General features: G+C 42.3%; 1 protein-coding gene across 1 annotated transcript in view; it reads right to left on the bottom strand.

Annotated features, from left to right (window-relative positions):
- PLA2R1 (phospholipase A2 receptor 1) overlaps positions 1–14,328 on the bottom strand; it is a 974,624-nt gene that overhangs the window by 179,948 nt on the left and 780,348 nt on the right. The window contains exon 17 of the mRNA XM_078681678.1: positions 12,802–12,959. Within this exon, the coding sequence (XP_078537804.1) occupies positions 12,802–12,959 (158 nt within the window). The remainder of the gene's footprint in view (positions 1–12,801; positions 12,960–14,328) is intronic.

Raw genomic sequence — 14,328 nt, 5'->3', positions numbered from 1 at the left:
TATGTAATGAATATACTAATTCAAATTGTGGTATTGTGGACGAGGGTGGGAGACCCCTAACCCATTTCGCACACTCAAGTGCCGGGAATATTTTAAATGAAACGTTTATTACTCTAGGGCTGGGGTTCGCGAATGAGTTAGTTGAACCCCCAATTGACTTCTCCCCTACCTTCCACGGCAGGGGTTGTAACACTTTAATTGATTTTATCTTGATTTCTAATCACATGAAGGATGAGATGCTTGCATTTTGTACTGGAGACGATGACAGTAGTTATCATTTCCCTAACAGTGTCACCATCTCAGTGCTGACTGGACGTGACTCAACTGGTAATCCTGGGCTGCTGAACCAAAGAGCCTTGAGCTTATATAAAACTAACGGCTACTCGGTCAAATGGGCCAAAGTTGACCTGGATGTTATCACATATAATGTCATCTCCAGAGCCTTCCCTATGTTAGAAACATGCTTAAATTCGCTCTCCACTGCAGACGAAATTTTGATTAGTTTTATTAATATTACTGAAGTGATTAGCAAGGAGCTGCTTCGTAAACAAAAGCAGAAAGGCTCACAGGAAAAAGGGTGGTTTAATTCTGAATGTCGCAGAGCCCTTTCGACCCTAAAAATAGCCTTACATAAACCCGAGAGGGATCAGTTTGAAATCAGGAAGCTGAGAAAGCTCTATAATACGGCGAAAAAAGAATGTAAGAAAGAAAGGAAAAAAGATCTATGGGCGAAGCTCCACGAGAATTGTAACAGAAAGGATAGTTTAATGTTTTGGAAAGTGGTCAACTCACCCTTCTTGAATGATGTGAACACTGGTCCTAGTGTTGAGGTAGCAATCACTGCAGAGGGTTGGGTTTCCCACTTCTCAAAAATATTTTTAGCTGAAGTTGTTAACCCTAATGAAAGCATATACATATCCCCCTATCCTCTTGAACTATCTTATAGTCACGAGGAAGTAATTAATGCTTTGTCTTCCTCAAAGCCTGGCAAAGCCCCCGGGCCGGACGGCGTACCGTTGGATATTTATACGCACACCCAGGAGCTCTGGTCCCCAGTATTGACCAGAGTAATTGAAGCAGCATTAAAAGTAGGTCTTGTAAAATCCTGGTCAACTTCTATTCTGCTACCTATTTTTAAAAAGGGCGACCGTAATAATCCAGCATGCTACAGGCCCATTTCCCTCCTAGACTCTCTTGGTAAAGTTGCAGGTCGCTTGATCCTGGAGAGATTACGGGTCTGGTCTGAGGATAACAACATCATGACAGACCTACAATACGGCTTCCGGGAGGGACTGGGCACTGTGGAGCAGGCTCTGAATCTCTCCCTTCTAATCAGGAAGTATGCCCAGGCCAAAAAAGGCAACCTCCACTTGGTCTATGTGGATCTGACTGCAGTCTTTCACTGTGTTTCACATTCAAGGCTGTGGTCAATTCTTGCAGAACTGGGAGTAGACTCTCCAAAAATATCCTTCCTACGCGAGCTGTACTCGGGAGCATCGGCCAGGGTGAGATTTGGGGTGAACAGGGAGCTTACTCCCCCCTTCGCAGTTACAAAGGGAGTCAGAGAGGGGTGTGTTCTGGCTCCCTTCTTATTTAACCTATATACAAATGGTGTTGAGAAGACCATGTTAGAGGGGAACCAGGACTTGCCAGCAATCGCCCGTCGCCCTATTCCTGCGTTACTTTACGCGGACGACGCGGTAATCATGGCGCAAACCCCAGTACAACTTCAGATCCAGTTAAACTCCTACTGTAAATTCATGGCTTCACTGGATTTAATGGCTAACATTAAAAAAACCTTTGCAATGCATTTTGGTAATAAGACATCTAAGAAAAAATCGATACTCATTGAAGAAGCTAAGTTGGACTGCACCAAGACATATCCTTACTTAGGTATTTTATTTGATAATACCTCTTCTTGGAAATCGGCCATTGTTAGTAGACATCTTCTATTTTTAAGAGCTACTTCTGCCCTAATTGCTTTTGCGCATAAAATAGGGAAGCCTCCCCCAAAAGAACTTATGCAAATATACTATGCTAAGTGTCATAGCGTAGCTGTTTATGGTGCTGGGGTGTGGGGCTACGTACCTGTGGACATCTTGCAGAGGGTAGAGAACAATTTTATTTGTTATCTCTTGGCCGTTCCTCAGTGCTCTCCAACGTTTGCTTGTCATATCGAATTGGGCATGGATTACATTGCTGATTATATAAAAATCCAGCCAATATTACTGTGGCACCGTATCTGGTCAACGGAGCAGTGTAGCTTAACTCGTGTCTTAATTTCAGATTGCTTGGGTCTAGACAATTGGTCAGATATTCCGTGGCTGTCCTTTGTACACAACTTTCTCAAGGATCTGGCTCTTTCTATATATTTTAAAGAACCTGCGAATTTAACTACCATTATAAGAAAGGCTTTGAGATTGCTATGTCTATCACATTTAAGGGAACTACATATAGTCCAAGAAATTAATAAAGTTTCCAACCGTCATAGTCTAACTATTCAATGTACTCAGGGCATCCAGCCGTATCTCACCTTTTGTCTGACAAGCTATGAAAAATATTTGTTGACACGGTTTAGGCTCAATATGTTTATCCGCCTGGTTACATTCCCAAGGAGATAAGATTGGTCAACTTCTATTATCCGGTGTCCTTGTGATGGTATTTCTGAATAGTCTAATATTCACGTATTTCTGTTCTGTAAATTCTACGAACTACCACGCAAACGTTGGATTATTCCAATTTTGTTATCCCAAGGCCTGAGAAGATGCCGCCCTGCCCTTATGGCATTACAACATTTAGATACAGTATCAAATGCCAAATGTATAGCTATGTTTCTTAAAAACTGCCTGAAAATCCGGTCCACACATGATTAATTATCGTGACTGAAAATTGAACCACCTATGGCAACCATGTTTGATATTACACAACTAGTAGGCGGAGTCCAAACTTTTTATCTAAACAACTGTAGTTATGAATGAAGTGGAGAAGTGTGGCTCAGGGGTTCGAGGCGGCAGACCCGGAAGCTGAGATCGGTCCTGGACCAGGGTTCAATTCCCCGCCTCGCTGGGTCTTGGGCTCAAAAATTCCATGGACTCGATAATTCTCGTTCCGGTGCCTACTCGACTCACGGGTTCACACTCTGCGACTCTGGGCAATAGCTTGCTTAATCTCCACTACGGCCCCTCGCGGCGGGATGCCTGGCTTTCACCTTGTGGATACCCTGCTGGGGCTATCTCACAGGGGAATACCAGGACGGGTTCCCAAGGCAAGCGCCTTGATGCCTACGGGTGATACGTGCGCTATATAAATCGCAATACATACATACATACATACTTTATCATGTCAATGTACATATATTGTTTAATACTATTTTTACTCTATTCTTATGATTGTATATGAAATTGTATATTATGACTGTTGCTTTTATGATTTTATCCTGTCTTAAACTACTACTACTTTGTCATGCTACTTCTTTAAGGTTTGCCTGACCAGGTTCACTTCTTTTCCTAAAAGGTAGTGACTAGTTTATGTTCTCAGGTAACTTTCCAGTTTGTTCCAGAGGGTGGGACCAATGCTTAACCATCTTTTTTGTGTTTCTTCCTTCTAAACTCAATTTGGTATGTAATAAAGGAGTTTTGCAGTGCAGGTTACAGGTAGAGCCATAGTGGGATGTCCACTGTTGGAGGCATTTGGGGCTTTTAAACAAGAACTATTGTTTTAGAGTGTACAGGTGTCAAGTAGTTTGCACTGAGTTCCTGAAATCCAAAGAGGCAGTTGAATCTGGGTGCAGTTGTCGTTTTCACACCAAACAGAAGCCTCCATAAAGAGAGGATGAACTTTGAGCATCGTAGAAGGCGTGTAGTCCAGGAGCAGGTCCTCGCTTATCAGAATTCCTGGGTATTCCAGTTTTAGCCTGAGTAGATATTCTCCTATTGATGACCCAGTGAAGAACGTGATATTTTGGATTTTGTAGCCTGACAAGGTTATGAGATCTTGGGAAGAAGAGCTAGAACCCAAGTGTCTGGGTGAGATAGTGTCAGTAAGATGTTATCGGCATACACTATCACCTTCTGCTCCCTTGCTGTAGTTGTTATTCTGACAATATCTCACCCTGATTGTATCAGCTTGAGGGTCAGGGGAAAAATAGGGAGAGCAAAGGACAACCTTAGCAAATGTACTCCTCTAGTGCATGGCTTAAAGGCTTGAAGCAAAATGGAAAATGGTGAGCTAAAGGATCTTGTTGATGTAAATTTAAGAGTGTCTAGAATGGCACAGGACATCAGGGTAAAAACCCCAAACCATGCCACCAGTGATTAGAGAACATTGAGGCAGTGTTAGGGCAAGGGAATCAGGTAGTCATCATGAAGAGATTAGAGGTGGCTCTAGACCCATGAAGTGGGACAGTCAGATACAGATATGGGAATTAGGACCTATTGTGCTTGGTTGCAGAGTATGCTACTAGTAATGATGTGTAAGAAGGGCTCTACCACTATGCACTGTCAAACACGTATTTCACAAGAGAACAGGATTTATTTCTATTTGGAAAAAGTGACTTCTTCTGGTGTACCTCTATTGGCCCATCAACATTTCTTGGTAGCCAGCAAGAAGCAAGCATAGTCTTCTGTTGAAGGTGATGTTGCTCTTTGCAATATATGTAGGATAGGGTTTTGAGGTGTCAGAGACTCAAGGAGTGACCCTCCATCTGCTGGTTAAAAGACATTTTTAGAATTGTCAGCTATAGGAGCATCATAGCAGACTTCAACACACAAAACCAGATGACCCATTTGAGAAAAAGTGGCTTGGGGGCAGGGATTGTTTCCTTTTTAAGTTATTTTCTTGCGATACATCAGTTAATAGATGCATATATATGTCTGTAGCGACTGTGTTTTCTGCTACCTATTATTACTTGTCAAACATGCTAATAACGTAGGAAGCAGGTTATGATAGCATGCAGTCTGATTTTCTTATTTGGAAGATGGGGATCTATCCAATGTGCCCTCTAGAGGCAGTGTGAAGGTGAGTCTAACGGGTAAGGAGAAAGTGGTAGTGGAAGCCTGCCATGCCATTACCTTTCATCTTGATCCAAAAAATGAATATTAACCCACCAGCACCACTCTTCCAATTAGACATGCTTGCTTTGAAGGTTCCAGTTTTCTTGGCTCTAGTTTGCAGTGTTTTGGAGTTGATGTAGACAGATTTCAAACAGTGTTCTTTGCAGTCTGAGTGCTTTTCAACTGAGGTGATGTTTAATAAGATGGAATCACCCTACCATGCTACATTATGGGTATCGCCTATAATTGTTTCTGTGGAGAATTTTATACAAGTGTGTTCTACCATTAATGATTTCGGAATGACTTACACATGTCTCCTATATTTAATGGCCAGGTTTCCTGTTTCCATGCACATTCCTCTGAGAATAGTACCGGCCTTAAGACCTTACTTGAGTCATATGTGGTGCATCTGAGCACATAATAAAGGTAAATTGGCAGCATCAGTCTCAAGGGACACCAGGTGGTCACAGATAGGTGTAGGAAAATAATATGTTGCTACTGCAAAGCTTGCCGTAGTGGTATGTGCTGAACAGGTTAAACTAGAAATGTGAAGCATATAAGGTCACAGAGAATGGTGGGAATGGTCCAAGTGGCTAGCGACGAAGGGGCCCATGTTTGGGCCCTGTCACTACTGGTTAACACAGCCTCAGTGCGAGATGAAGGATGAGTGAACAAAGGTTCAACAAGGAGCAGAAGGAGTCCTTGGATATAAAAGTCCTTGTCAACTCAATATTGGAGCATGAGAATAAAAAATTATGTTTATGGATGCTTTTAAATGAAAGAAAATTACAATTAAAAGTTAACTTAATGATTTAGTTAACTCTTCATTTTAATTTTCTCCCATTTCAAACTGTTGCGTTTACAAATAGCATGCCTATTGCTCCCAGTGGCCAGTAGATATATGCCATATATACAACTGAAAAATTGTCATTTTTTTAAATGATAGAAATTTAAAGTAAAGAAAAGTATTTTTATGAAACATTAAGGGGGTCATTATGATGGCGTGTGTATCTCCACCGTCTGAACGGCGGTGGCAATCCACACGCCATAACTCCCCGCCAGACAGCCAATTACCCCCACCATATTAGCTTGCGGGGGGTACCGCTACGGACGGAAAGACCATCTGCGCCTTTTCCGCTGGCAGGCAATCGTCATGATTGCCTGCTGGGTGGAAAAGACCCCCAATATGGTGGCAGTGCCTTGAAGGCACTGCCATCCATATTTATGATATGTGCGGTGGGCATGCCTTTCCATGCCGTAGACTCCGCCATGGAAAGGCATGCGGAGATATACTGTGGAGGCCTGTTGGGGGCCCACGGGGGATGGGGATGGGTGACTGCACTGGGCCATACACAAGGTGGCAGGCACTGCGAGGTGCCTGTCAGGTTTTGCATTGCAATGCACAACATGCACCTTTAACATTGCGACGGGTGCTGTTTACAGGACCGCCTGCTGCAATGTTAAAGGCAAGAATGCGCTCGCCATTGTGGCAGTCCATCCTAATTTGACTCGTGGTATCGCCGAACCTCTGGCGGTTGGTCCCATTTTATGTTACGGCCATCTTAATGGTGCCCTAGGTCTTAAGGATTTTCTCCACTTGAGCCAAATATGTCCTAATGTTTTATGAACAACAAACAAACAGGAGTATCCCGTTAGCCCAGTTGAGACCGGGTAATATTTATAACAAAAACAGTGTCTCAACAGGAATATCACGTTAGAGGGCGATTCTAACAAGAGAGAAAAAATCCCAAAGAACGAGGGAAAAAGGCAAGGGAGACCAAAGGATAATGCAAAGGTTGTTATTTACATATAATATTTACATATAGAGACACATAAATACAACTAAATTGCAGTGACCAACAAACCAGATATGTACTGGCAGTGTATAAGTGAGTGAACGGCGCAGTGACACATGTGGTTGTGAACAACGTGAAGCGGCGCAAGTGAAGGTAACTGAAGGTTAGGACAAATATTTACAATTACAGGCAAATAATCATTAATGGTAAATGACCAACAGAAAGCCGCAAATGGCGTTGTAGGGTCGACGGCGTTTCAACCTCTATCACTCGAGGTCATCATCAGGACGATGGTCACATGAATTAAAATTGAGCTCTGTCCAACTAGAAAGTCGGAGTCCACGGCGGGATCCCTGTGGCAGCTATAAGGGACTATGTTCAACCTCACCGAACTAATCGGATGGGAATCAAAAGGCCGTAATAGCAGAAGGGCAGGGGGAAATTTCCGCGCTCGGAAAGGTGGTGTAGAATGCGGCCACAAGATGAAAACTGCAAGCAGGTGGAGAAGAAGCCGGCTGAATCGGGCTGTCTCCTAGACAAGAAACGTCTATGGGGGTCCGGCGGGACGTGTAAACACACGGAAGAACAAATCTCTTACCCGTGTGGGGTATAGAAAGGGATAGCTGCTTTACAATTACTTAAAGCAAAAGCCGGGCAAGACAGGCTGACTCGCAGACGAGTGAAGCATCTGCGAGTCAGTCCAGATGCTCTGCTTCGATGCGGTGATGGCGAAGCAGGTGCTGCTTTTGATTTCGCAGCCGCGAAGCAGGTGCTGCATCGATCCACCAGCTGTGATGCAGGTGCTACATTGAAGTCGGAGTGGGTGCCACAGACGTCATTGACATAGTGCTCCAGACGTGTGCTACAGTGTTTATTTAGCTGCAAAGCAAGTACAGCATTGATTTTTCATCCGCAAATCAGGCGATACGTCGATATTTCTGCTACACTGCAGGTGCTTCATCGAGAAAAAGGTCGCTGAAAGTTGATGCATGGATTTTCATACCAGGATACACTTCCAAGGGCCCAGGTACTGGATTTGGCACCACTTGGCAAGTTAGGGCTCTCAGCAGGAGAACCCAAGCACTGGTAGGTGAAGTCTTTGATGGTCCTGACACTTCTTAAAGGAGTCAAACATTCACAAGCCCTTGGAGAACCTTTCACTCCCAGGACAAAAGCAGCAGGCCAGCACAACAAAGCAACAGGCAGAGTGGGAGAATGTCCTCAGTCTAGAAGTGTTCTGATTTTGCAGTGTCAGAGGTCCCATTCATATACCCCTTTCTGCCTTTGAAATAGGCAAACTTTAAAGGAAAATCTTTGTAGTGCACATACCCTGCGTCTTCCTGACCTGGCCCAGCCACACTACAGGGGAGGTGGGGACAGCTTTGTGTGAGGAGAGGCACAGCCCTATTTAGGTGTCAGTGACAACTCCTATCACCGCTCTAGTTCAGGAAGACCCATCAGCCTGGTGATGGACCATTAGAATATGCAAGGCACACCTCAGCTCCCTTTGTGAAATTGTCTAGAGTGAATGCACAAGAGCCCAAATGTCAGCCAACGCAGACATGTCTTCCGCAGACAGGTATTGGCACAGAATGGTTAAGCAAGAAAATGCCCACTTTGTAAAAGTGGCATTTCGAACACACAATTTAAAAAACAACTTCACTAAAAGATGTATTTTTAAATTGTGAGTTTAGAGATCCCAAACTTAAAATCTCTATCAGCTCCCAATGGGAAATTACACTTGAAAGATATTTCAAGGCAATCCCCAGTTTACCCTATGGGATAGATAGTCCTGGGAATAGTGAATAACTAAGTTAGCAGTATTTCACCATTTGGACATGTAAAACACAAGAGCACATGTCCTACCTTTTAAATACACTGCACCATGCCCATGGGGCTAACTTGGGCTTACCTTTGGGGTGCCTTTTTGGGCCTGGCAAATGGTTGCACTTGCCATGTTAAAATGCACACACAAACACTGCAGTGGCAGGTCTGAGACATGTTTGCAGGGTTACTTATGTAGGTTGCGGATCACTGACTAAATTTCGACCACAAAAGTATAGAATGGACAAAATATCGTCACCAAAATATCGAAGATCAGAATATCGACTCCCTATCTACAAACAGGCAAGTACAAAAATGTTGAAGACAAAATATTGTTGTTTAAAATATAGTTTGTAAAAAATATCGCTTTTTTTAAATATGTTAAAAGTAATGTTAACTTAATTAAATAATTAATATAATTAAATAAAACATTCTTAAAATTAATTTAAAAATATTAAAATTAATAAATAAAATATGTAATGTCTAAAAATAAATTTACATCAGTGTTGGATAGCGGGAGGGTAAAATGTACTATTCCAACTCCAGTGAGTGTTACAGTAAGTAAAGCTTTGGATAGCGTAGGGGTAAGATTATATTCCCACTCCAGTGAGCGCAACAGTAGGGAAAGCGTTGGATATCATAGGTGTAGAAATTACTATTCCCACTCCAGAGAGTGCAACAGTAGGGAAAGCGTTGGATTGTGGGAGGGTAAAAATGACTATTCCCAATCCAGAGAGCGTAACAGTATGGAAAGCGTTGGATGACGTAGGGGTAAAAATTACTATTCCAACTCCAGTGAATGCAAGAGTAGGGAAAGCGTGGGATAGCGTAGGGGTACAAATTACTATTCTCACTCCAGTGAGTGCAACAGTAGGGAAAGTAATGATTTAATTTTTAAAATAAAATAAATGAATTATCAATACCTATAAAAAAAAAAAATGAATTACCAATCACAACATATAATAATTAATCAATTATAAATACCAATACATATTATGTATTAAAAATTAATTGCCTATAAATAATTAATTAACAACCAATTAATTTCAAATACCAAAAATGTAATAAGTAATATAAAATTACAAATTAATAATTAATTAACAATACATTAAGGGGTCGATTCTGATTCGGGAAACAAATCCGTACGACAATTCGAATTCGTAGCCGTTTCCGTACGAATCATACAAATCTGTCCGAATCACGTAGTACGATCTGTATGATAAAATACGTACAAATGTTTGCGAACCGTACGAAAAGCAAGGGAAAATCCGTACGATACAGGACCCTCGCGGTGAACCGTACGAATCGTAAACATGCTGTACGACCCGACAAGTACGATCCGGACCAGGGAACGAGAACGCGATTAGTACGGAAAATGTCATGTGAGCAATTCGTATGGAAAACCACACATTCACATATGCACTGTAACCCTGCAATCATGGAGGTACGCACCGTACCCCTATGCTCTGTACCCCTAAGCACTGTACACCTATGCACCGTACCCCTACGCACTGTACCCCGATGCACCGTACCCCTATGCACTGTACCCCCATGCGCCGTACCCCTACGCACCATACTCCGATGCACCGTAACCCTAAGCACCGTACCCCTGCAATCATGGGGTGTACTCGCATACCCGGTGGGGGTTCGTTTCGCACGCAGTTCGAGTTGAAATCTGCTTTTACGGACGTTTTAAACGCATATAGAAAAAGAGTTGTACGAAGTGACGTCGTAACGAATCGTACTCGCTGGTTCGTAAAAAGCTGCTTCAATCCGTACGGACGTCGTGTACTGCCTGCTCCGAATGCGATTTGTACATATGTTTAAGTCGTATGGTCTTTCATACGATTCGTACGGAGATCTGCTTTGGGTTCGGATCGTACTTCATCGTACATACGGGGACGTTGAGGATTATGATTCGTACAGGAAAAATGCTCCTTGCGGCTATTCGTAGGGGATTTTACCGAATCGGAATCGACCCCTAATTATCAATACACAAAAATAATTTCAATAATTACTTAATTACAAATAAATTACTTCCCACCTTATTCCCCTATACATCCACAACCCGCTCCAAATAATAAAATAATACAATTAACATAATTATCAATTATTAAAAATGAATTACCAACTAGTAAAAATTAATAACCAATTAATTTAAAAAATGAATAATTAATTAACCATAAATTAATTATCAATACCAATAACTTAAAATAAATATTTACTCAATTACAATTAAATTCCTTCCCACCATATTCCCCTATAAACCCTCAACCCGCTACAGAACTAAAATGCAAAATTAAATTAAAAATTATTAATAATTCGTAAAAATTCATATTTAATTTACTATAATTAAATTACTTCCCACCCCATTCCCCTATAAACCCACAACCCGCTACGGAATTAAATTACACAAAAATTAAATAACATAAAATGAATTACTTAAAAAAAATAAACATACATTACAAAAATAATATACAATTTTAACACATATACTAACATACAAAACACTAAAAAAGTCGACATTATTAAAAATGTGATATATTTTAATTCCTATATTATGTACTTTGATATTTTGACAGTCGATATTACTTACCTGCATTTCGATATTTTTAACCACTATTTGGGGGTCGATTCTGATCCGGTAAAAAGCGCTTCGAATCGTCCTATGGAGCGTTTTTTCCCCGTACGAATCGTACCTGTAAACGTCCCGTACGTACGACGAAGTACGATTCGTACCAGGAGCCGTACTCCGTACGAGTCGTACAAGACACCGTACGACTCTAAACTCCGTACGATTCTCCCTCGTAACCCGCTGTACGCGACATCTGTACGGTTCGTGGCTGGTTTTTACGACCCAGCAAGTACGATACGTGTCGGGTATGCACCGTACGACCCTTTTTCTACGGGAGCTGAAAACAGCCGTAAAAGCAGAGTTCGCGCTGAAACAGCTACGGAACGGCCCCCCTGGGTACGGTGCATATCTCCCATGATCGCAGGGGTACGCACCGTACCCCTGCGATCATGGGGTGTATGAGCCATATCCCCATTGTACGATCAGTGTACGAGCCGTACCCCCATTGTACGATCGGTGTACGAGCCGTACCCCCATTGTACGATTGGTGTACGAGCCGTACCCCCATTGTACGGTCGGTGTACGAGCCGTACCCACATTGTACGATCAGTGTATGAGCCGTACCCCCAATGTACACCAATCGTACATGGGGTACGGCTCGTACACCGATCGTACAATGGGGGTATGGCTCGTACACCGATCGTACAATGGGGGTACGGCTCGTACACCCCATGATCGCAGGGGTATGGTGCGTACCCCTGTGATTATGGGGGGTACGGACCGTACGGTGTGTATATGTTTGTGTGCTTTTCCGTACGACTCGCCCTTACCTGATTTGGACCGTACGAATCGCGTCCTCATACCCCGGTCCGGATCATACTTGTCGGGTCGTACGGCATGTGTACGAGTCGTACGGTATGTGTACAAGTCGTACGGTTCACGGTTTCAGCCTTGCAATACGTACGGATCGCGACGATTCGGACGGATTCACGGAATACGGATCGTACTTCGCGACTCGGACGGACCCGTACGATTCGTACGGAGAGGGCTCCGGATACAAATCCTACGGATGTTTTTTTCCCGAATCGGAATCGACCCCATGATGTCCATTTGATATGATGTCCATTCTATATTTTGAAGTTGAGATTCTGTCCATTCTATATTTTTGATTCAATATTATGTCTAGTTACCATGGGTGGCACAATCAGTGCTGCAGGCCCACTAGTAGCATTTCATTTACGTGCCCTGGGCTCAACTGGTGCACTTTACTAGGGGCTTACTAGTAATTCAAATATGCCAGTCATGGACAAACCAATCACAAATACAATTTACACAGGGAGCACTTGCACATTTTGGACTGGTCATCAGTGGTAAAGTGCCCAGAGTTCTAAAACTAGCAAAAACAAAATGCACCACACAGTCAAAAACAGTCAAGAACAGGAGGTCAGAAGCAAAAAGACAGGTCTAACAATAATTATATCATTATTATAAGAAAAACATATTTTCCTCTCCCTCGTTAATATTCATGTTGGCATAAAAATATCTATCCCCTTACCTTTTTTAGTTTATCAGCAATGAACTCCTGCTCAGCGAGTGAATGTATTGTTAAAAGACTGCCACCAAGCCATCCACAAGCAAATTTAAAGGACACAAACTTTGACGCATCACCATAAAAGAAGTAATTAGCTCCTCGAAAGAACATCCATGGTAATTCTACAACACAGAATGAACAGTATGTAAATCCTTGTGGCCTGATCATATGAGTTTTACATAATTAAGTTGTTCTTAAAGATTAACAGGCAATCTTGGGGTCACTTGTGTGGTCATTTTTTCAGTGAGTTATAGATCAGACATCAAATGAACCAACTCAATTTTAAATAAATATACAAGTACTTAACACAAATACATGTACAGCAACACAGTTAAACCTAAATCAACAGAAAAAATTAAATTGCATGTAGTCCAAAAAACATCACTAGTTCATTTAATGGTACTCAGATTGTCCGATAATTTAAGTGTTAAATCCTGAAAGTCGGGAATAAAAATGCTAACTTTTCCACCCAGAGAAGAGGTGTGGCACAGCGGCCAGGGTGACTGACTCCGAAACCCGGGACTCACGGTTCGATCCCCGGGGGCGGCAGCAGATCAACCCAGCACCGTGTGACTCTGGGCAATAGCTCGCTTAATCTTCCAGAGGGCCCCCAACGCTTTGACACCTTCGGGTAATTGTTCGCACTTTACAAATACTGGACATTTACAAGATTCCCTACATGGTTCAAGATTCTGAGCTTGAGAAGCCATGCCTTCACTGACATCCGCTTTTTGACTAGTGAAAGTATCTTTCAAAGAGTCAAGTGAAAACAGTGTGAAAACAGTGAGCTGCTTACACTGTTTTTCAGACTACTGTTAACAGACTTGGAAATTCCACTTGTAGCCAGTGCAGTTCAGAAAAAGCAGTTTTAATGAACTAGCGACCAGCGACCCCAAATCAGATGAGAGCAATGCTTGTCTTAGAAACTCAATATAAATAAGACATGTTGAAGTAGGAAGCATTCTCTTACAATAGCAGATTGAACCAATGGCAGATTAATTAATCAGAATGGGCTCCCCTTTACCCATCTGCATAGTTTCAAACACATTCTATCAGAGTTCTCCATGCAAGCACAGTGTATGACTAAATCATTCCCCAGAAGAAAACATTAGCCTCTGTGAGTTTGAACAGTGCATTTTCATTGAATATTTTCTCACATATGTTAGCTAAAAACCATAATGTCTTTGGGACAGTTCAGAATAAAAGAACATTAAAGACATCAGGGTTTGTCAGACTCCCTAGCAGTATTACTGTCACTTTACCAGTGAATATTGTATTAGAATTCATGAGCCAGAAAACAATCATAACAGTTGTCCAGCTCTCCCTTACCATTCCTCTGTCAGGCACTCTCTCTTTCTTCTTCGAAGTCAGAAGTTCCTAATTTTTCAGATTTACCTGGCCCTGCCTAGTTACTCAGTAGATCCACCTTTAGATACATCATTCCCCTTCTCCTCAGCAGTTTCTAATGTCTCTGCTTTTCATAGGGCCCAG

Source organism: Lissotriton helveticus, chromosome 3_1, assembly GCF_964261635.1.
Source record: "Lissotriton helveticus chromosome 3_1, aLisHel1.1, whole genome shotgun sequence".
NCBI lineage: Eukaryota > Metazoa > Chordata > Amphibia > Caudata > Salamandridae > Lissotriton > Lissotriton helveticus.
The sequence above is the reverse complement of the archived record's forward strand: the minus strand, read 5'-3'. Positions and strand labels throughout refer to the sequence as shown.